General features: G+C 61.7%; 1 protein-coding gene across 1 annotated transcript in view; it reads right to left on the minus strand.

Annotated features, from left to right (window-relative positions):
* Positions 1 to 22,159, minus strand: part of CAPN2 (calpain 2) — a 40,358-nt gene that overhangs the window by 3,332 nt on the left and 14,867 nt on the right. Inside the window, exons 3-18 of the mRNA XM_016122684.2 lie at positions 17,987 to 18,105; positions 17,223 to 17,356; positions 16,392 to 16,560; positions 15,135 to 15,218; positions 13,737 to 13,822; positions 12,899 to 12,973; positions 12,137 to 12,297; positions 10,374 to 10,543; positions 9,139 to 9,150; positions 7,876 to 8,087; positions 6,881 to 6,917; positions 5,868 to 5,933; positions 4,886 to 4,943; positions 2,597 to 2,661; positions 1,417 to 1,485; positions 854 to 932 (exon numbers count right to left, since the gene is read on the minus strand). Coding sequence (XP_015978170.2) covers positions 854 to 932; positions 1,417 to 1,485; positions 2,597 to 2,661; positions 4,886 to 4,943; positions 5,868 to 5,933; positions 6,881 to 6,917; positions 7,876 to 8,087; positions 9,139 to 9,150; positions 10,374 to 10,543; positions 12,137 to 12,297; positions 12,899 to 12,973; positions 13,737 to 13,822; positions 15,135 to 15,218; positions 16,392 to 16,560; positions 17,223 to 17,356; positions 17,987 to 18,105 — 1,596 coding nt within the window. The remainder of the gene's footprint in view (positions 1 to 853; positions 933 to 1,416; positions 1,486 to 2,596; positions 2,662 to 4,885; positions 4,944 to 5,867; positions 5,934 to 6,880; positions 6,918 to 7,875; positions 8,088 to 9,138; positions 9,151 to 10,373; positions 10,544 to 12,136; positions 12,298 to 12,898; positions 12,974 to 13,736; positions 13,823 to 15,134; positions 15,219 to 16,391; positions 16,561 to 17,222; positions 17,357 to 17,986; positions 18,106 to 22,159) is intronic.

Raw genomic sequence — 22,159 nt, forward strand, 5'->3', positions numbered from 1 at the left:
TGGATGTGTGTGGCAGAAACCGTGCCTGGTAAACGAATATTAATTCTCCCTTTTTCCAGAGTCATAGAATTTTCACGGGCCATTTCCCAGCACCCCGTGCAGCCGTCTGCTGCCTCGGGACTAAGTTCTAGCGGAGGGATGTGTGAGCAGAGTGGCATCTGCCCTTAAAGGCAAGGAGCCCGTCGCAGCCTCCTCCTCCGGTCAGCCCATGGCCAGAACATGTTGGTGGCGGCGGCAAGCCATGCCAGGTCCCGTGGGTGAGGACAGCCCTCTAAGGGCTGGTGACACACTACGCTGGAAGGAGCCCGGGTCTCTGGCAGTGAGCGGGACCGTCCCAGCCCGGAACTGCTTGAGCTGGGAAAAGATGAATCTTGTTTAAACCAGTAACCTGGGGTCTCTGCCCAGCATTACGTCCCAGCTAATACAGTGAACAACCTCGTCTTGTCACGTTTGCCCCCGAAGCACACCCGTCTCCCACTCTGCTGGTCTCCCCAAGCTGTGTCCCTTTCATCGAGGTCACGCGCTGCCGGGGACTTGCCCTGAGTGGAGCAGGGATGTCCCTCTCCTGCCTCACCGGCGCCGCGGCTGAAACGGGGAGCCGAGGGCAGTCTGGAGTCGCCGGCTTTGCCCGCTTGACCCCCTGGCCGCGCGGAGGGAAGGCGAGCGTCGCGGGGGCCGAGCGGGCAGAGCGGCCTGACCGCGCCCTGCTTCACCGATGAGTCGGGGGGAACGAAAAGGGGGTGTGTGTGTCCAGCCGGCACTGACTTATGCCGCAGCTTAACCGGACTGTGCGTGACGGGAGCGTCACGACCTGGGGAATTACGGATAGACGGACACAGCCGTGAGGCGTCACCTGCTTCTTCCAGCGCTTTCCGCATCTCGTAGGAGTTCATGGTGCCAGACCTGTCCACGTCGATTTCCCGGTAGATTTTCTGGAACATGTAACATAGTTTTGAGAACCGCGACCCAAAGCAAGGCAGGTGGCAGGTCCCCTCTGCGCTGGGCGCTGAGCGGGGACGAAGTTGGCCCAGCTCTGCGCCTCCGGCTTTGGGCTCGGAGCAGTCACGTCTCTGCCTTTAGCAGCTGGCAGCCGCTCGCCTCTGTGAGCTGGGTGCAAATCTGCCCATCGGCTCACCCAGCCAGCTCCCCACGGGCCCATGCTACGAGCCTAAGTGTTTTTAAACCTGAGCTGTTGTCGGAAATCCCAAGTACGAGAGGTTACACAGCCCTTTCAGGACACTCTGATGGTCAGGGGGGTGAAGGCCGGGAGCAGACCACGCGGCCTGCAGTCTCGTTCCGCCCTGCCGGCGTGCGCCTGGCCCTGCCCTCGCTCGCTCGGGGCGCCGTGGGTACAGGCCGATCCCCTCGGCACGGCGCAGCCCCCGCCCCCGCCGCCGGGCCCGCCCGGGCTCTTACCTGGTACTTTTGGATCTTCGTCCAGAGAACGTAGAACTCCTTCAGGCCCAGCTTGCCGCTGCCGTCCGACTGCCTTCGGTTAAGGAATGCTCCCGAGTCCGGGTCGGGGCACGGTGTGTCCGCCCCGCTGGGTCTCCTGGTGCCCCCGGCACGTTCACGGGGTCCGGCAGAGGACCCTGCCCTCCCTTCACCTGGCCAGACCTCCGTCGAAGGGTTGGTGAAGGGCTGGAGAGAGCCCTGCTGGCCCCCCACGCCCCTGTTTGCCGCCTGGTCTGGGGGCGCCATCGGGGCCCCACACCCTGCTAGTAAGGAGCTGTCGGGTGCCGTACAGGGGCTTCAGGTGGCTTCTAGGGGCTGCGCCCTTGCCGACGTGGGGAGTGTTAGCTGGCGCAGTCCTAAGAGGCCCTTTGTGAGGGGAGCTGCCCAGTGGGGGCCGTGAGCCCCCGAGACGCTAGGCTGCCCTGCCCCGCCCAGCACTGCTCAGTCAGCGCCAGGACAAGGGCAAAGGGACCTGACGGAGGAGGAGTGCCTCGGCCTGTGGTCGGGCGGCCTGGGAAGGAGCTGGAGGAAGGGGAGGAGAACACCGGGGGGCGGGGTTTCCACACATCAGGAGAAAAGCGATTCACATCACAATGTCACAGTTCAGGGAATACAGTTGACCCTTGAACAACGCAAGTTTGAACTGTGCAGGTCGACTTATCTGCAGAGTTTTCCAATAAATGCGTACAGCACTGTGAATCTGTTTTCTCTCCCTTATGATCTTCTTAATAACATTTTCTTTTCTCTAACTTACTTCATTGTAAGAATACAGTATATAAAACATATACAAAATACCTGTTAATCGCCTAGGTATGGGTGAGTCAGGGGTTATACTTGGATTTTGACTGCACTGGGGGTCCCCCCCCCCAACCCCCTCATCGTTCAAGGGTCAACTGTATTTTCCTAAAGGAAGGAGCTGCTGCTTAAACTAGGGCCGAGGACAGTGAGCTTTTTCCTGCGCCGGCCCCAGGAATGCTGGGTGGCTCAAGGTCGGCGCTGACCACAGCCCAAGCTCTGCTCGGCAGGCGGGGCCTGGCCGGCCTTTCGGGGGCGGGGGGGGGGGGTGCAGTGCGTTTGAATCCGCAGGGCGAAATGTCACACTCCCCCGGCCCCTGTTGTCTGGGGCACGTTAAAAGGATACGTCTAGCATGTCCACCATGATTTTGCAGGTCTCGATGCTGAAGCCATCTGACTTGATGTCTTGGCCTGGAAGACAGATTGAGTGTGACAGGAAAATCTTCCAGGGCAGCACCATCCAGCATTTCCCACGATGATGGAGGAGTTCTGTGTCTGCCCCCTTCGGTGCAGCAGCCGCTTAGATTATTTTAAATCATCAGGCTACTGGCTGCCATTTGGGGACAGCGTGAGGACAGTTACGTTGGCCTAACTTCTCTGTGCATTCGCCATGGGCAAACAGGGCTTTAGTACGTGCTTTGAAAATAAACGAAAGAACCATAAGCGACCGGGTCTTCACGCGCTCCCAAGGTGCCAGGTCACCTGTGGCCGTCGGGCGTGTGAGTTCACCCAGGCGAGGGGCTGGGAGGGGAGGAAGCTGACTTGGCATTTACGGACCCTCTCTGCCCCCAGCTGAGTGACAAACCTCAGGACCCGGGAGCTTCCTGGAGACACCGTGCTCTGCTCGGCGAGTCCTGTCCAGGGGACACTTGGCAGATGATGGTATGAAACCCTTGTCGCAAATGTGAGTCTGGCCCCCACAGTCCTTGCGAGGAGCCCGCCCTTTCTGTCACGCGCTTGTCAAGGCTGTAACCTAACTTGTCCCAGAGCTGCCGTTTTGGGCACCAGGCCCTTCTCGGGGACGGGTGTGAGGCTGTGTGGGGCTCTCGGACAGAAGGCGGGAGTCAGCAGGCAGGCGGGGAGGGCCCCGAGCTCAGAGGCGTGGGGGAAGCAGCGCTGACCCCCCCGCCCCCCCACCAAGGAGCAGCTGCATCCCCCTGACGCTGGACCGCCCCCCCCGCCCCCCTCATCTGTGGGGAAACAACGAGGCTTCAGTCTCCCTGGGCTCATGATGGCCGCACATCTGAAGGGCCCTGTGACCTCACTTGTGCCTGGCGGCCTTCAGGGCAAACGCCGTCTCCTTGTCCCTCCACCAGCTCGGAGGAGGGAGGGCGAGGACCGGGGCCTGCCCGAGGCGGGAGCCCTGCACCGGCCTGGCCGTGCCTGGCCGCTCCACCCGCCCGGTCCTGTGGCTCACTTGTTAGGCGGCCATGGGGGCAGGGCCCCGTTACCCATGGTTCCTGCAAGGTGCAGGTGTTCACTGTGCCAAGGCGGGAGACCCGGCTGGCCCTGGGCGCTTTTTTGGCTCTAAGAGGAGGTTTTACTTTTATCTCACAGCGTTAGGCCAGAGGCCATCTTGGAAGTCCTTCTAGACTTCTAGAATGATCCACAGGGCTGAGGTTCGGCACGTGGCAACAAGCATGTTTGTTCCTGATCCAGGCTCAGAACTTCTGCTGTTGCATAAACCTCTGCTCAGCGGCCTGCTTGCTCCCTTACCAAAGGCAGCACAGTTCTTGTGATGACTTGAGGGGGGAAGTGTGTGTGGGGGTCCCTCGCCCTGTTGGTGATCAACATCAGGAGGTGAACAATCAGCCCTCTGATGTTATCTGCTGGAGAAACGATCCAAGCTGGAAGGCTGTGAGCAGCACGGCTCGCTGGCCCCTCCCCAAGCCTCCCTCTGGCTTTGTCTGCTCTTCGTAGAAGCCCCACGGCCTGGGCCCAGAGCCGCCGTCCTGGATGGAGCCTTGGCGTCACGCGCCTGGCCTGTCGCCTCAAAGGAAGGGACGTTTCTCCCGGCGAAGAGCTGGTCCGCCGAGCCTCATTTAATTAAGCACACTCGGGAGACGAGGCTTGGAGACGCCATTCCCTCAGCGTGAGTTTACGATGGATGGTCCACTTGTTTTTTCCACGAGGGTTACTTATTGACAGATGCCATCAATCCGTCAAAGATTTTATATTAAATACCGCCAGGGAACTCAGGGACGTGGGAATGCTTCCTGGCTCCCGTTGCCTGGGCGGACCCATCACAGTAGCCACCGTTTCTGGAGCGTGGCAGGGTCTGTGCTAGGCCATTTCTACATCTTCCCTCATTCAAGAGACTCAGCCATTCCTGAGAGGTAAGCGGTCGTATCCCTGGCCTAGATAAGGAAGCGGGGTCGGGAAGTTCCTACGGCATGGCGTAGATCACAGAGCTAGTGAGGAGTGGAAGCCTGATGTGACCTCTGACCTCCAGGCCCTGGGAGCCTCCGCTCTTTGCAAAGCCGCGTCACACAGAACCTCCGTCATCCAGCGCTGCGGCGGCCGCGGTGCCAGTGGTGGCCGGTGGCATTCGTGTGGGAGCAGAGGGAGCCATGGCGCAGCCACCGCGGCCCCGACACGGGGCGGGGTGAGGGCTTTGCGAGGAGGGGACACTTACGCTTGGCGAGCACTCGCCTCAGGATGGTCTGCAGCTCGAAGGCGGAGATCTCCGCGTCCTGCGGGGAGGGGACCAGAGAGAGCCCCGTGTGAGGTGCGCTGGGGTCACACGCGCCCGCACGGCCGACCAGCCCCGGGAGCTGCCGAGCCGTCCCCAGGCCCCGCTTGGGGTGCCACTGCCGCGGCCCCTGTCCTGCACAGGGCGTCTGCACGTGCGGCGTGTCCCGGGTGGAGTGCGTTCGCAGGCGCCTTGCTGTGCGGAATGCGGAGCGCCGGGGCTCCACTCCGCCCGCGATCGTGGCGTCTCCCGCATGTCCTCCCACCAGCCCGCCTCACCCTGTGACACTCGGTCCGGCCTCCTGGGCGGCCGGTTAGGCCCGGCCGGCTCCCACACCGGGCCCCCCACGCCAGGCGCCTCAGGAGCTGGGGTGTCTGTCCGCTCCCGTATATTGTGTAATGGGGGGGGGGGCGAGCAGCTCCTTGTTTAAGGGCAGGATTGGCTTTTTTTGGAGTTATGGAAAGAAAGAAGCTGAATAGCCCTTGTAGCTGACCGAGGCCTAAGTGCCTGAGGGGCTTTTTTAAGACTGGGAGTCTAATCCTCTGTCGGGGAGTCTAATCCTCTGTCGGAATCTTCGTGCACCCTTGAAATTTAAAACCCTTCCAACCTCCTCAAATGATTTTGCGGATATCAAGGAGAGGAGGCCGAGTTCTGTGTCTCAGTTGGGGCGAACAGAAAAAAGAAAGGCAAGAGCCCCAGGCGAGGCTGAGGATCCTAAGGCCCGGCCCCACGACGGGCGGAGCCCGGGGAGGGCGCGGGTGACGGGCGACGACTCGGAGCGGAACCGTCACGGCTGCAAATCCGCTCTGCTTCTGTGCCCTTTGTCTCCTCCCCCGCTTCCCGCTGAAGCCCCCCGGAGGACGAAGACCATGTTTCCCTTCGCATCGGCCAGAGCGCGTGGCGCGGGGCCCTGGGGGACACCCACCTCCCCTGCCAGCTGGGCGAACAGCCTCCGGAAGCCGTCGTCAATGTCGTCCTCGCTGACATCAATCTGCAGGGGGAGGCGGGGGAGTGAGAAGCCGAGGGCCAGGCAGAGAGCCGCGGGCAGCCCCCCGCCCCCTCGGAGTGCCCCCGCTCGTCCTGGCTCTCGGGCCTGAATCCTAAGCTTATGGGGCCGACACAAAGGACGGTGTGAGGAATCAATAGAATATGTTTTTTTTCCCTAGTGAAAACCCACAGGAGAGAATATAAACTATGTGGGAAGGAGCTATGCTTGAATTTCTCACACAGGTATCTTCTCTAACACCTAAAAGGGCCTGCTACGATCTCCACTAATGGGGATTCACGAGCCTACGACTAGCTGGAATGTTCCGGAAGGACTGTGACCGTGGCTGGCGAGCACAGCCCGCGAGGACCTCAGTGTCTCAGTGAGGACGCAGGGCAGGCACAGGACTAAGGACGTCAAGGACGAGGGCGCCCCTCGGGCCCCGGGACCGCGGGAAGAGTCCCTCCCTCTGCTGTGATCCTCCCCCAGCGCTGGACTCGCTGTGGCTGCGCCCAGCCGGGAGGGGACTCCCGCATGGCGTCCCTCGCCGCTCCTCAGGGTTTACCACCGAGTCACAGCTCTCGGGACTCTGGGGAACCTCAGAAATCTGGTCGCCCAGCACTTCCGTTTTATTGAGAAAGCCGAGGCCCAGAAAGGGACGTGACGAGAACCTCACGCCAGTCGGTGTGGCGCCGGTGGCCCGTTTTTCTCCACAGTACCCGATGCCACACGGGCGCGCTCCGCCCCGGCGGGCAGGGCGCTGCCCAGGCCCCGCGCAGGGGCCAGGGCCTGTGGCGGGGGCAGGAGCGGACGCAGGGCAGGGCCGAGCCCCGAGTCTCCAGCTGTGTTCGTGGAGTCCCCACGGCCTCCTAAACCCCCGGGATGGCTTTTCGCTCCTCTGCTCCCTGCGCGGCCCAGGGCAGAGGGGGTGGAATTCAGGGGGTTACAAGTACCTCGTCTGGGTTGCCCTCGATTTCGTCATCGACCACCCTGGAAACAGAAGGAAGCCACGTGTTACCGGAACGTTCGCGGGGTCGGAAGGAAGCGTCGCGAAGTCACGGCCGTGGCACTCAGCGCGGGGCGGGCACGGGGCCCCCTCCATGTCCCACGGCGTCTGCGATCACACACGCCCGGTGTGGCAGCGAATAGGGAGTCACAGCCCCAGCAGCTCGAGGGCCAGAGGGTTCGTCTGCTTGCCGGGGTTCGGTCCTCGGCTGGCGCGGCCCGCCCCGCACTGTGGCCCGGGACCCCCGGCCCTGAGGAACCGCTGTCGGTTCCATCGGAAATGCTCTGCGCCACGGTAAATCTGTCACACGGAGCCCCACGCGGTGTGCACTGCACCTGCTTTGGCCGGGCAGAGGCCGCGTGTTTCGGCGGGAGCGCGCACAGTGGGGGTTTACCCCAGGCGCACGCATGGGCCTTCTGCCCCACAGCGAGGGCCGTAAGCTTAGGAGGGTCTTCCTCACGCCGGGCCACTGCGAGTCCCGTCCACAGTGCCCACGCCTCGCAGAAGCCATAGGCGGCCTCTCGGTACTGACAGCTGGACTCAGTGTCAATATCTTGGGACAAGAAGGTCAGACAGACACCTTTGAGGGGCGGGGGGCTGTCAGGGTAGGGAGGTCACCCCGGAAGCAGGAGAGCTGAGGGGTCGAGGCTTCTCAGCGTCCTCCAGATGATGGGACTGGGTTCGTATAAGTCATTAGAACGAAGACGACTTGATCACTCAGTGAAATCAGATTCTGCGGTTTGCTCTACAGCCACCCCATTCTAATCCCAAATATCCTGAGCGCCGTTTCCTTTGCTTACCTGAGCGTAACACGAAAGCCCCTCAATGGCAAATCCTCACACTAACCCTTCGAAGTGGGCAGGTATCACAGAAAAAGAAACTGATGTCCGGACGGTAAAGAGCTGTGCATGGGCCAGGAGGGGAGGGGGGGGAGGGACCTACTGGTAGTCGGCCTTCTTCTCAGAAAAGACCCGGATGCAGAAGTCCCCGTCCTTGTTGGGCTCGAAGGTGGACGGCACGAGGACGTACTCCCCCGGGGGCAGCTTGAAGCGGTTGAGCACCTCCCGCAGGTTGATGAAGGTGTCTGACCGCTCCCTCGCTCTGTGCGTCAGGAAGAAGCTTTTGCTGAGGTGGATGTTGGTCTGGCCCGTCAACTGATGGACAAACAGGGAGACGTGAGAGAGGAGAGGCGAGGGCTCCGCGTCCAGGCCATCCTCACTCGGGGGGACGGGACGACGGCGACGATGTCTGCGACATCTTCTAAGGAAAGCAAACTTTCTACCGGAACGACAGCTGGCTGCCGAGGAACGCAGAGGCACGTGCGGCAGGGGGCCCCGCGCCGAGCCGGCTCCGTCTGCAGAGGTGCCCCGGGTCCCCACACAGAGGTCCCCAGCCCTCCTCGCAGTGACCCCCGGGGACGTGTAGCGTCCAGATGGCAGGAATCTGGTTCGGTTCCAGGCGGCGTGTTCGATCCGCTGATGAAAGCGAAGCCAGGAGCAGGGCGTGCGAGGCGGCCCGGCTTCTAGACAGCCGCTCCGCCTGCAGAGCCCCGCCTGCCGCCGACGGCACCGCCTGGCCATGACAAGTGTACCGCTGGGGGTCAGGGTGCCCCGCGTGGCCGCCAAAGACCCACGCCTCCTGGGCACCTCGTCAGACCGGTTGCTGCTGGCCTGCTAAGGGCTCTCGTGCAACTCAGCCCACCCTCACCCACAACAGTCCGGCGAGGTGACCGGGTCTACTGAGAGAAACTCAAGTCTAGCGAGGATTGTGACTCGTCTAGGGTCACACAGCCTGCGAACGGCAGGGCTGGGGACCGGGTCCAGGCCCCATTCTATGCTGCCACGTCGTCTTATAACACAGTCTGCGGGGTTCGCCTTGTTTTGAGAGTGCTCCAGGACTGGGGGAAGACCCTCCTGCAACCCCAGGACCACACGTGGGCCCCCCAGAACGAAGCCACGCATGGGCTCTGCTGGGCCTGGGGGAGGCAGCAGGCCCCCGGGGACGGCCCGAGACCCCTTGCCCTGAGCTTGGATCAGCGGCGGCTGGGACCTGCGCCTCACCAGGGCCCCAGAGGCACGGGGGACTCGTCCTTCCCGGCCCCCGGCCCCTGCTCACACTTCGCAAGACCCCTGAGCTGGCAGCCTGAGCCTTTTACTTGTTGGTGAGCTTGAGCCCCAGGGATGAGCCGACACATGCCAGACGTACCTCCTCTGGAACCTGTAAAAGATAAAGGAGAAGGCGCTTAATCCCCGCCCTGGGACAGCTGGGCACAGATGCCACCACCGTGGTCATCTCCTTTGCTTTCCCTTTCCTCTGTAGGTTTAGCAATATTAACCCAATCAATGTGGTGATTACTTTCCAAGGAACTCAAAGCCCCCCCCCCACATTAAAAAAAAAAGAATCCTATGACTGAGCAGGACTGTGGATGAGCCCTGAGCACTATTCCCAACTCACAGAGCATAAACCTGAGGCACGGAGCCGGGAAGGGACTTGTCTACGGTCACCCCGCTGGCCGTAGCAAAGCCCACCTGCGTGGGATCCTGTTGGCCACACCCGGCCTGTGTTTCCCTGGGCAGGTCACTTCCCCTCTCTGGCCTCAGGATCTTCCCCAGGCTTTTCCTCGACACCTCGTTGGACATCTCTGAGGGCCGGGCTGGGCAACGGCTCTTGGGGGAGGGCGGGAGCCCTGGTTTCTAGCATTTGCTAACTTCCGCGGGGCAAACGCTCCCCCTCCCGCGTGGCCTCAGTGACGCGGGGCTGGCAGAGACGGCACCGTTGGCTTTCGGGAGCCGGCCATAGCACGTCGCCGGGTCCTCCCCGTCACGCCCAGGGGCACCCCCATTCGGCTGTGCTGAAGTCCTCCCTCTGCAGACTCAAGGTGGCGGGCTCTGTCTGTGCTGCAAGGGGGGGTGGGCATCCAGGGGCCCAGCACGTTGGGTCATTCTGCCCACCCCCGCCCCAGAGGGGACAGGTGGCTGAGCCGGCTTCTCTTTAACATGAGCGTGTCTGTGGGGAGCCCCAGTGGGACATGAAGACCTGTCGCTCCCTGTCCTGAGCTCCCCGCCTCCCAGGCCGGTGACTTGCTGGGCTCAGTTCCCGCCCTCGCAGTGAGTCCTCACGGGGTCTGGTATGCTCTGTGCTCAGCTCAGGCCACCTCTGTTTCTTGGACATTGTTGAGCCAACCAGAGTGCCAGGCCTGGGGGACGCGAGGGCATTTGGAAGGACCGGACCCCAGGAAGCTGGCCGTGGGGGCCCAGCCACAGGCACGGAACCTCCCGGTGACACTGAGCAGCGGCAGGGGCCTCCCGTCCCCAGGGCTTTGCTTTTCCTTGGCCGGGCTCCCTGTGCGGGGTCCCAGCTCCGGTTCTGCCTCTGGGCCTGGCTCTCCCTGCAGGGGCTGAGGCGAGACGGGGGTGGCGGGAGCCGCCCGCGCCACGCACCTCGTAGATGCCGAAGCCGATGGTGTGCATGTCCTCCCCCATCTTCCTCTGCCGCCGCCGGTGCTTCTGGATGAGGCCCACCAGGAAGGTGCAGCCGCGCTCCCCGTCCTCCTGGTCCTCGTCCTCCTCCTCCAGCTTGATCAGGTACTGAGGGTTCATCCAGAAGGTATCTGCGGCCGGAGAGGGGCTGGGCTCAGTCACCCGGGGCACCGGGGCCCTGAGCAGGTGGCGTGGGGGAGGGGCGGGGGGCTCCGCTCTGGTCTCTGGGGGGGAGGGGGTGAAGGTGAGGGGGATGGTGGGAGACCCTGCGGGGACCGGACGGCAGCCGTTCGGGTGGGAGCGGCCGCGGTGCGCTGTGAGGAGAGGACAGACAGCCGGGCGTGTCTCAGCCTCATGGGCCCTGACGCAGACACCCTCCCGCCCTTCTCTCTCTCGCTTGCCTCCAGCTGGCTCAGCTGGGAGACCGTTTTTGTCCCCCTGGAGCAGGGGGCTGGAGCCGCGGCACCCCTCTTGGCTCTAATGCGGAGATCCGAGATGGGCCGGCGGCCTGGCTGAGACTTGGGGACAAGCTCCCGCTGCCCCCTCCGTGAGCCCAGCGGCTGGGCACGTCCTGCGCACGATCTCAGCCTCTCGTTCTGTGTCCCTTGTCCTCCCGGGCCTACCCTCCCTACTTCCAAGTCCAATTTAAAGGAAGGACTTGAGATTCATTCACGGTCAAGGATAATTAGGCTGACCGGCTTCCCTTACCTAATGGAATGAAACTCTAATTGTGGAAAGAAAGGCATCATTGAGCATGGGGTTTGGCAGGCTCTGACTCCATGGGCTGGTTTTGTTCTAAAGTTTTTTGGAATACGGCCATGCCCGTCATTCAAGTATGGCTGCCTTCAGACTACAGCGGCAGAGTCGAGTCGTTGCCATAGAGACTGGAGGGCCCCCAAAGCCAAAAGTCTTTGTTATCTGGCTCTTTAGAAAGAATCTGTGATCTCTGAGCTAGTGGGTAGGGGAGAGATTTTTGTCTGGGGCACTGGGCCTTCCCAGGGCCATTGGAACTGCCCCTTAGAGCTGCAGCTTCCTCATCTGTAACAGAATCAGCGTGTGACCATGATCTGCCACCATGGTACTTAAAACACTGTCAGACAGCCTGCGTTCAAATCCCAGTAAACTGTGTGGCCCTGGGCAAGTCGCTTCACCTCGCCAAGCCTCAGCCCCCTCCTCTTAAAGCTGGAGATGATAACAAAGCGCCTGCCTCAGAAGTTTGCTGTGGAGATTAAGTGGAACCTTGCACCCAGTGTGTGCTCCATAGTGGCAGACGTCTTCGCGATTAGACAGTTTCTGCAGGGGGATGGGTAAGGGAGGACTAGGCCATCTGAGGACTAGGCCGGGGAGTCAGGGGAATCAGCAGAGGAGGGACCAGAGGAGACGTGCTCGCCCCGTCGGAGCAGGGCCGCGTCATCACGTGCCGAGTGAACCGCGCGTGACAGGGTTGCTGAGCAACAACTGGGGCCCGGATGTGCAGAGGCCCGATGGCTAAGGGGCCCCTGCAGGGGGAGCTAAGCTCGGCGGCGTGGGCTCGGGGTGCACAGAGTAGCCCCCAGGCATGGAGGGACGGGGACGAGAAAACAGAGAGGCGTGTAGAGATGGAGACTCAGGGAGGAGGAAGGCGGAGGGCCCCAGCGGGCAGCGGGTGCCTGCGCCGGGCTGCCAGGCCAGCGTGGGGCTCCGCGGGGCAGGGCGAGGGCGCCTCGGCCTCTGGGGGGCCTTACTCGGGTAGTTTCTGCAGCCTCCCGCGGTGGAGCCCCGCCTCCAGTTCCCGTCCATCTTGGTGAGTTTCCACTTCTTGTAGGTATCAGCGGTGAGGGTGTCGGGGGTCAGGTTGCAGATCTCCAGGCGGGAATAGTGCCTCAGGAAGTCGCTGAAGGACATCCTGGCAAAGCAAGACATGGGCATCCCGGTTACACCAGGGCGCACGGATGAGCTTTGACCAAGGCCCAGGCAGGGCGGGTGGGAGACGGCCCCTCGGGGCACGGGGTCCTGCCACTGTCTCGCTGGGCGACTCCGAACAAGTGACTGAGACCTCTCTGAGGCTGAGGACTCTAACCTGAGCATGCGTGTGACATGAGACAGCGTACGGGCTCTCACTGGTCACAGAGTGGGGACACACACACTCACACGCACGCGCGCGCGCACGTGGGTCCGTCACGCTCTCTAAGGAACCCGTTTCTGAAGGCCTGGGGATGAACCTCCACGAACGGGCTGGGGCGGACGCCCATCCTCTCCCTGCGCCTCTTGGGATCTGAACACGACCGAGCCCCGCGCGGCCTTCCCTGGGAAGCTGCTCAGCGCGTACACCCCAGAGGTGGGCAGACCGAAGAGGTTTGGCGAAGGTTTTTGTTGCGGGTCTTATAGTGTATTTAAAACGACAACTAAACCTGAATCCCAGGCCCCTGTGGGGGAAATCTCACTAATTTTCTAGTAACGGTCACGGGGTCAGACACCTCTGTCCCTGACTCCTCCGCAAACCTTACCAGAATTCCCCGTCTTCATGCCGTCTGGTCAGCCTTTCCCTCACCTCTGGGTCGACGGTGTTCCAGTTCGGGCAGCTGGAAACCAAGCCACGGGAGAGGCGTTAGGACTGACGCGGGGCCCCGACTTCTGCCCAAGGCTCCCCGAAGCCGGGGACCAGGGCCACGCACTCCCGCCTCTGAGGCCCACAGCCCGGTGAGGGAGGCAAGGGTCACGCGCGGGGCTAAGGCGCAGGGGAGCAAGGCGAGAGGACATGTCCTCCTGGAAGGTGGCGGCAGGGAAGAGTCCGGAAAGCGAACACGGCCCGTCAGAGAGAGATGGAGGGGTCTGGCCGGGGTCCCTGCCTGGCAGCGGGCAAGGAAGAGGCGGGAGAACTCTGGGTGCTGGGCGGTGGAGGGGGGAGACCACGAAAGGGGCTCATGGGAGATTTTACCCCAAACAGTCGCGGGTATAGCGGGCTGACCGGGAAGCCCCAGAACTCAACGGAGGGGCTATTCCTGGGTCTTAGGCACAAAGATTAGGTCCTGGGACTAGAAGGAGAGACTGGGGGTCGCGTGTGCTTTTTCCCTGAAGGTCCAGTAGGCGGGTGACTCTGAGCGAGGGGCGGATCCACCGTGAGGACAGGAAGGGATGGGCATTGGAGGAGCCCCGGGACTGGTAAAAGGCGCCCCAATGGCCCGGAATGCGCTGGTTGAGAGTTTGAGGGGGGCCACCCGCCCCATGGGCCCCACATGATGCGGCCTGTGCCCTCAGGGCGTCTTCCTCAGCACAGTGCACTGGGCCTCCCTCCCTGTCTCCCCAGAGCCTCCCAGTGGGGAGCCCCCGGCCCCCAGTCCTCACTTGTCATTCCACTTCCCCGTCCACTCCACCTCTCCCCAGGGGTTCCGGATGCGAACCAGCTTCTGCAGGCTTCCTCTGCTGTCAACCTGGGGAGGAGACGGAGGTGCTGAGTTCAAGCCAGGCCGGGAGGTTCTGGGGCCCGAGGCCCCCCGCAGGCGCCAAGGGGGTTGAGTCTGTGTTTTGGGGGGAGGAACCCCCACTGCCGCCCGGCTTTGACGGCTGGCGGGACCTGACCCTTGGAGGACCTGGGCTCTTCAACCTCTGTCATGAGCCTGAGGCACAAACGCACTTGCTCTAGACTCGGCGACACTCCACCTGTGCCCCAGGGTTTTATTGACTATAATAGGATGTGTCTTTGTCACAGGAGCTCAGGGAAGCTTCACCACGGAATCCTGGGGTGCAGAGGGGCACGATAAAGGACATTTGGGGGGTAGTTGGGAAAATGTAAATATAGAGGATATGAGATGATATTGAATTAATGTCTATTTTCTTGGGCCTGACAAGAGTGCCGGGTTTATGTAAAAGAACAGAGGCGTCGTCGACACCTGCACGTTACTTTTGAAAGGCTCAGGGAAAACGTGCCCGAAGGAAACACACGTGGCCGAAGGTGAGCCGCCGAATCGAGGGGAACGGGAACGGCGTGTGCACGTTTACTGCTCTTTCAAGTTTTCCGTAGACGCGAACGTTTTCAAAATAAAAAAAAAAAACGTGTTGGGAGAATAAAACAAAAATTCAAAGTAAAAACAAAACGCTGGGTGTATTAGAAGACCTGGGCTCTAGTTTGAGTTTTGTAATGAACAGTGAACTTAATAATGTTCATAGTAATAATGACAGCGACAGTGTAGATACATACTTAGTTTAGATACAGTGTGTCAGGCCCTTTATGTATATTAACTTGATGAATCACCACAACAACCTTACAATGGATATTAATTATTATTATTTCTAGTTTAAAGACGAGGAAAGTAAGGGACAGAAAGTGTAAGTGACCTGCCCAGGCCACACGGCTGGCAAGAGGCAGAGTCAGATCTGAACGCTAATTGGGGCACTAATCCTTTTGTGAGATCAAATGTGAAAGCACTTTAAAGAGTGTAAAGCACGATACAGAAGTATCGCTTGTTTTGAGCTGGTCCAGACCGGTAAGGCGGCTCTAAACTCAGAGCGGTAGGAGCGCCTGCAGCCGGCCCGGCGGCCACCAGAGGGCAGCGCACGCCTGGAGGCCCGAGGCGCAGGGAGGGACAGGAAAGGGACGGTCCAGTGAGTCCAGTCTGAACTTCAGGAATGCGAGGCCTGTTTACAAAGAACTGTGGGAACACGGGAGCCCCTCCCCGGGGCAGTGGCAGGCACCCAGGAGCTGTGGGCTGTGGCGCGGGGGAAAGCGAGCCCCGAGGGCCTTACCTCCTCCGCGCCGGTGACTGAGTACGCATGGCCCTTCACCAGCTTCTGGAACGTGACGGCCTCCGAGTCCGCCGCGCTGGTGATCTGCAAGCGCCCGGAGAATCAGCCCGGCTGCCGCGCCGGCCAGCCCGCCCCGCCCCCCCCACCTCGGGGTCCCGCAAGCTGGGACCGGGGCACACGACTGCAGAGGCCAGGCCCGGGAGAGGAGGGCGTGGGCCGAGGAGGACACTTGGCCTTGCGGATGACGCAGAGCTGAGCTTCCCCGCTCCGAACCTCCGTTGACAACCAGAGCAAAGGCTAAATGCAACCCTCTGCGAGGGCGAGCCCTGCATGCATGTGTGCAGGACGACTCGCTAACTTCCGCCAGGTCCAGGAGGGCGGGATAGTGCCCGCCATGCGGAGTGCTCAGGGCGGACCCCGGACAGCATCCCAGAGGCACTGAGTCCCCCCCACCCGTGTTCCATGTCTGGCCCAGCCCAGCCGCATGGTTTACACTGTGACTGCTTCCCCGTTCAGTCCAGAATTTGCTCCTGTTCTATTAGAATTTCCTCAAAGTCATTCTCCTCTCTCATCTCTTTGGGTGAAGGCTGTTATCTTTGCCTTCGTAAATGGGGAGATAGGCTGCGAGCAGAAAAGATCTTTTCCTTCAACATGGTCTGCAGAGAAAGTTTGAGAACTCCTGCCTGGAGCTGGGCGGAGATTTGGTCTCCACGAGACAGGCCGTCTTTTCTCTGTGCCATGGGGACCAGGTCCTGTACAGGACAGGGCTGGGGAGTGGGTGCAGCCCTTGCCTGGAGGCGCCTTGAGGACAGACATTGTGCCCACCTCCCTCCCCCCGGCGAGGTCTGCGGGCAAGGCCAGCAGGAGGGCATGGGTCCTTCTGTGCCTTCTGAAGCCTTCCCACGGGCCCTCCAGACACAGGCCCTGCAGATGGGGGCAAGGTGTCTGGAGCGGTCCCTCCCTAGGGACCAGCAGGGCTTCTCAGGAACCTGTGGTCTGGGGTGGTCATTCACAGGAGGCCGAGGGTGGGAAGTGGGCTGCAGGGGGAAGGGCGGGCGGCAACATTCCCCTGCAACTGTACTCCAGGCAGCCGGTTGCCTGGCAACCTCCGGCTTCCAGGTGATGCTCAGGATGGTGGACAAGGATGGGCTAATGTCGTGAGTCGGGGCAGTGGGTTTCCCCGGGCACTGCTGGAGGCTCACGGCAGCTAGCGCAGACCAGAGGCGGGGGGGGGGGGGGCGCGGGAGCACGACTTACGTCGATGGAGCAGCCGAGGAGAGAGCCTTTCTGCAGAGCCTTCTGGATGATCTTGAACAAGTTGGAAGGGGCCTTCCTCAGCTCGTACCACTCGGCGATGCCTCCGGTGAAGTCCTCGAAGCCCTCGGTGGTGGCGCCCCCCGAGAGCGCTTCGTAGCACCCGTTGATCCTACAGAAGCGGAAGGGACGCCCCTGGCACCTGGCGCTGCCGCTCAGGGTCCCCTTCTCGACGCCTCCAGGGCCCCTCTGCTCAGATGCTCCTTGCCTGCATCTCCCGGCCACGGTGCCCACGAGGGCAACTCACCATCTCCAGAGTGATTTCCCTGGTACTGTGTGAAGTGTTTTTGAAAATTTTGGAACCCGGGAGTCGGGAGGCCCTGTATTGATTCTTTCTACCTCGTAACGGAAAACGGGAGGTCTTCCGGGTAGCTCTTTGGCATTTATAACTTTAAAAAAGACGACAATTCAATAATGAAAGGCGTTGCTCTGCGCAGCGGACACTGGGGGGCGGGGGGGTATTGCTCCCGACTGCCCTTGCGGGCGTCCTGTGGCTTCTCTAACCCTGCTGGTCGAGCACTTGGAAGCGGCTCTCAGAGCCCAGGGTCTCGGAGCGGGGTACGTGAATCCCGGCCCCCCTCCCTGGCAGGGCTGTAAGGAACAGAAATGGCCCGATGCCGTGGAGCCGGTCACTGTAACAGACAGAGCCCCGGCGGCACAGCGAGGCCCTCCTGCGGGGGGGCTGACGTGGGCCTTCCCGCTGAGAACGGGCCGCGCGGAGCTCTGGACACCTGGCCCCTGGGCACGTGGGCGGGCCACGGCTGGGACACTCACTTGGCGTAGGCCTTCTCCAGCAGGGCGCTCCAGAACTCGCTCCCCTCCGCCGAGTGCACAAAGAGCAGCTCCCCGTCCTTGGTGGGCAGCCGGTCGTCCACCACCACCTCCACCCACTCGCCGTACTGCCAGAACTACGGGCAGGGGAGGAAGTGGTGGGTGCCGGAGTCGGGGGGCAACCCAGGCGCCCCCCCCACTCCGCCTCGGCTGCCTCTGGCCCCGCCCCCATCTGCCTTTTCTTTGCCTGCAAAACTACGCGTGGTGGCAGAGGGGACCCCGGGGTCGGCTGAGCACGAAGGGCTTGCCGTGGGCTTTGAGCCCAGCCTGGAGGAGCTGCTTCCCCCACCTCTGCTCCCGCAGGCGGGTCCCCCCAAGAGGCCGAGGGCAGAGGTGCTCGTCTTGCCCCCCAAGTCTAGTCTGCCTGGCACCTTATGCTTTTAAAAATATGATTTCTGATTTACCAGCACCAAAGGAGCGTGAGCAAGCACTTCGACACGCTGTCTCAGACGTCAAAACTTCTTTTTTTAAACTTGGGAGTTACTTCCTGAGCCCCTGCTCTATCTACCCTCCTCCTCCCACGTCCCCCTCTGCCACCTGCAAGGGGCAGGACAGGGAGCGCCCGGCCGTCTCCCAGCGTCCATCATGGAACAGCCTTGGCCACAGGAGTCTGCAGTCACCGGGGACAGATGAACTCTGTCAGGCCGGGGGACCTTTCCCAGCCCCGGGACCTGCTGGGGAAAAGCCTGAGCCGACCCTTAAGTTACCTGGAAGTGGAAGATCCCGGCGTAGTTTTCTTGGAAGCTCTGGTTTACGGGGACGACGCGAGCCAGGATCTCTTCGTTCAAGGTGAGGGAGGCGATGGCTGCCAGTAGCCAGCAGTCACCTGCGAACACAGCGTGAGGAGCTCTCATCAGAGGGGTCTTGGCGCCCAGGGGACGTGAAACGTCTTGTCCTGTCTCAGTCAGGGCTCGAAGCCGGAGACAGCCGTGCACAGACGGGTGGGTGGGAGGGCCGGGCAACGCTTTGAGGGGATGCTTTGAAGGGTGGCGATGTGGGAGTCCCTTCTCTGCAGGATCCAGAGCTCCGGTGGCTGGGCTCTGTCCTCACAGCCGGCCAGGCCTGGTGCACCAGGGGCGCTCAGCGGGGTCGTCTGCGGAGGGAGGGCCCCACTGGGCATCAGGGGCTCTGAGATGGCAGGGGGTAAAGGGGAGCGAGTTGGGGTCAGAGGAAGAAATGCAGAGGGGAAGCGGTCCAACGCTGTCCGCCTTGTCCTGGGCGAAGGGGGCAGAGGCCGGAGGGGAGAGGCCGGCAGGCAGCCCAGCGGTGGGAAGGGCCCCGAGACGCGAAGGCCAGGAGTCAGGGAGGGGCGAGGCCGCGTGAACACATCGCTTCCTGGGCGCTGGCACCACGCGGTGCGGGGAGGGCGGCAAAGACGGGGACAGCCAGACGGGCCGCCGACGGGGCACCCCGTCCCTTCCCCGAGCCTCAGTGTCCTCCTCTCTGACTCGTGGACAGCGAGCGCGCGTGTGCAGAGCACTCACACCTGTCTGGTGCCCGCGGTGGGGGCTCAGCACGGCCAGCACCACGCCCTGCACGCGGTCGGCACCGAGCCGGCGGGGGCCCTCAGCGGCGCAGGACGGCTGGCGGGGAGGGGGCGGGTTTGCCACCCCACCTGAGGGCTTCTGGGAACAGGATGAGGAAGCCGACCTCATTCTTAAGGAATGTCCACTTTCCAACAATTTCCCATGACAATAATAGGAAATAGCCTAAGGTGAGCTGAACTTTTAAACCGTGGGGGCTATTTTTACCAATGGGCGAGTCTAATTGAAAACATCGCCGAAGTTCACCGAGTTCTCTGCATTCCGGTCGGCTACTTGGCGTCCCGGTCGCCGTTGGACTAGACTGTCCTTGGCCATCGAGAGATGAGGCGTGGAGCTCTCTGAGGCCGGTGTCCGCTGGTGACAGCCGTGGTGGGCGGAGACACATCCCTCCCTGATGCGTCAGTACTCCAGCAAGCTGAGTCCTCCACTCCTTCCGTTGGGTGGGTGCTGTGATTCACCTGTAGTTTTGCACCCAGCAGCCATTTGCTTTCTTCCTGGTAACCCCAATGTCCCTTTGAGAAAGCGGCCTCCCCGCATTCCCAGCCCGTGGGGTTTCAGCGGCGCCGACCCCTCCCCGCCCCGCAGCTCCAGCGGCGGCCGGCAGCAAGTTCTGTGTGATATTCTCTTGGCTTCAGCGCTGGGCTCGGGGACAGTGCTGTGGCCAGAGCCATTGCGGGGCAAGAGCCCGCTGCCGGGGGGGCCTCGGGAAGCGTGGACGGCTGGCCGCTCCCACGCTTCGACTCTGGCACGATGTACAGTCTGCAGCTGCTGAAGCCATTTGCTTCCGGGGCAGGGGCAGCCTGTCCGAGCATATGGCAGCCGCTCAGAGGACGAGGGGCCGACATCCTGGGGTCCTGGATCGAGCCGTGCCTGAAGCGAGCCCTGCCTCGGGCTTTTCCATGACACGAAGTGATCACTCCCCTCTCTCCCTTACCCATCACGCAGCGCTGCGGGTTCCTGCTGCCTGACTGCCGGGGGAACTGGGCGGTGGCCATGCTGACCGAGGCCTCCGTCCGTGCCGGCCGCTGTCCTAAGAGCTGCAGGTTCGTTGCTCGTTTACGCCTCACGACGGCCCATCTCCACGCTGAAGCAGCGACAGCGAGGCTCAGGACGTCAGGTGCATTGCCGATTTAGTCAAACGGCCACAAGTCAGAGTTTAAAAGGCACGGCATTTCTGCCTGCCAGACCTCGGAGACGACCGTTTGGGTCAATTCGGCCTTTAGACACAGCAAAGCAGACTTCTCGATGTGTTGAGAATTAAAGAGTTTGCAGAGCAAGTGGGCAGTGGGCGTTTTCAGCTCTGGTGTGGTAAGGCAGGAGTCCCTGACTGATGGGGACAGAAATCTCCCCAGAGGGGCTTTGCCCCCTGAGTCCACAAGCCACCTGGTATGGACCAGGCGACCAATAACACAAATGACCGTCAGGCCTTTCCTAAGCATCCATGGCTCCCACTGGTTATACTGTCCCTCCCGGATGCAGGGGTGCCAGCTTTGTGTGTGTGTGTGTGTGTGTGTGTGTGTGTGCACGTGCGCGTGCGTGTGTATGTGTGCAGGAGGGTCACGCATCTAGGTAAGGGCTGACCGCACCTGCCTCAGATTCACGCTCACCAGCAGACCTGGACGCCCTTGCCACGTCCCAGAGATCAGTAACCGTGCGTTGTGGCTTCTAGTTTTCCTCCTTCGGCGTCTCAGAAGCATTTCTCCTGATCCCCCGGGCGGGAGCAGGACCTCGGCACCCCCTCCCCTTTGGAGGACCCCCTCACGTGAGCAAGGTGGTGAATGCGTAAGGTCACCTACTGCAGCACCGGCTGTGACACAAGACCGGAAACGAACGACACACCTACCCGTGGAGGACGCGTAAAACCACCGCGAACAAGCTAAACGTCCACCCGCGGAGGACGGAAACAGACTGACCAGCCGCCCGTCGGGGACGGGCGGAGCGAATCACGATGCCCCACTGCGGCGACCGTGTGGCCACGGGGTGGGGGCGGGGGAGATGCTCCCTCTCGATGTGGACCGATCCCCACGATGGGCGAAGTGAACGCAAGCAAGGTACAGAGCTGTGGGTGAGACACGCCAAAAAGAGGAAACGAGGAAAACTAAAAATAGAGGACAAAAACGGGGTGAATGTCGTGGCGCCCCCCCTTCTGTGACGCATGTCGCCACGACCTGAAGGTAGTTTGGGACGGCTGGTCACGTGGACGAGGACCACGCGTCCGTCCGTGTCCTCGGGCTGCGGCCGTATCACCGTCCGCCCCGGTCTGTTACCCTGGTAACGGTCACGTCATTACTCAGAGCTAAAAACGGCTTCGTATCTGCTGTTCTAAATGAAAATTATTTTTCTGACAGAGGTTCTCTGTGATTGATCTGTGTCCAACGAGGACGATCGATTTCCTTATCCCTGTGCCCTCAACCCCGCAAAGCGCGTTCCGTAGACAGAAACCAGCCCTTCGAGAAGCTGGCAGACAATTCCTCGAGAAATGGGCTCTCCGGTCGGGTAAGTTCGGGAAATGCGAACCAGGTCCTGTGTGGAGACTTCTCAGGCACCTGGTGACTCGCCCAGGGTGAGGGGCGCGGGGGCGTAACATGCACAGTTACCACATTTTCGGGAGGGCGGGGCGCGTCCCGTTGACCTCTCACCGAGCCGGCGACCTTTGGAGCTCTGCGGAGCCCGGTGGAAAGGCTGGCTCGCTCAGCCAGGGGACACCTGCAGCTGGTTCAACATCGTGCTTTTGACAGCACGATGCTTTTTTTTTTTTTTTCATCCAGGTTTTGACACCCTCTCTGGGTTGTCTTGAGAGCTGGGAGTGTTTTTCTTTGGTGAGGCCTTAAATTCTCTGAGGAATGAGGTGAGGCGCAGATAAACACTAACACATTCTGCCTCAGTCGCTTCAAGCTCTGACTCACCACCTCCCGTCTGCCTTTCTCATCCTGAGAGCCTGGTGCCTGCCTCGGGCTGTCCAGCGCCCCAGACACGAGCAGGGACAAGTGTCAGAGCTGGGTCACTACACGTCCTTGAACGCCCTTTGACCGGACTCTGTTCCCCCCTCAGGGATGAAGCCGGCTGGGACATCTCCTTCAGTAGGTGGCAGCCGGCCAGGTTATCATCACTAAAGGCAGCAGACGGTCCCTCTTCCCTGCCCCCCTGCAGAGGTCCCTGAGGGGTCCCCTGAGGCCGGACCCTAGGCTAGACAGACTGGCCATTCCCACAGCCCAGCAACGCCCACACTCGGCTTCTCCCCATCCTGGGAGACACTCAACCAGCATGGGCTCGAGAGGCTGGGGGTAGGGGTGGAGGACGGGAGACCGTCTGCCCTGCTCCCCATCCAGGAAAAAG

This window comes from Rousettus aegyptiacus, unplaced genomic scaffold (assembly GCF_014176215.1).
Source record: "Rousettus aegyptiacus isolate mRouAeg1 unplaced genomic scaffold, mRouAeg1.p scaffold_m13_p_18, whole genome shotgun sequence".
NCBI classification, from domain to species: Eukaryota; Metazoa; Chordata; class Mammalia; order Chiroptera; family Pteropodidae; genus Rousettus; species Rousettus aegyptiacus.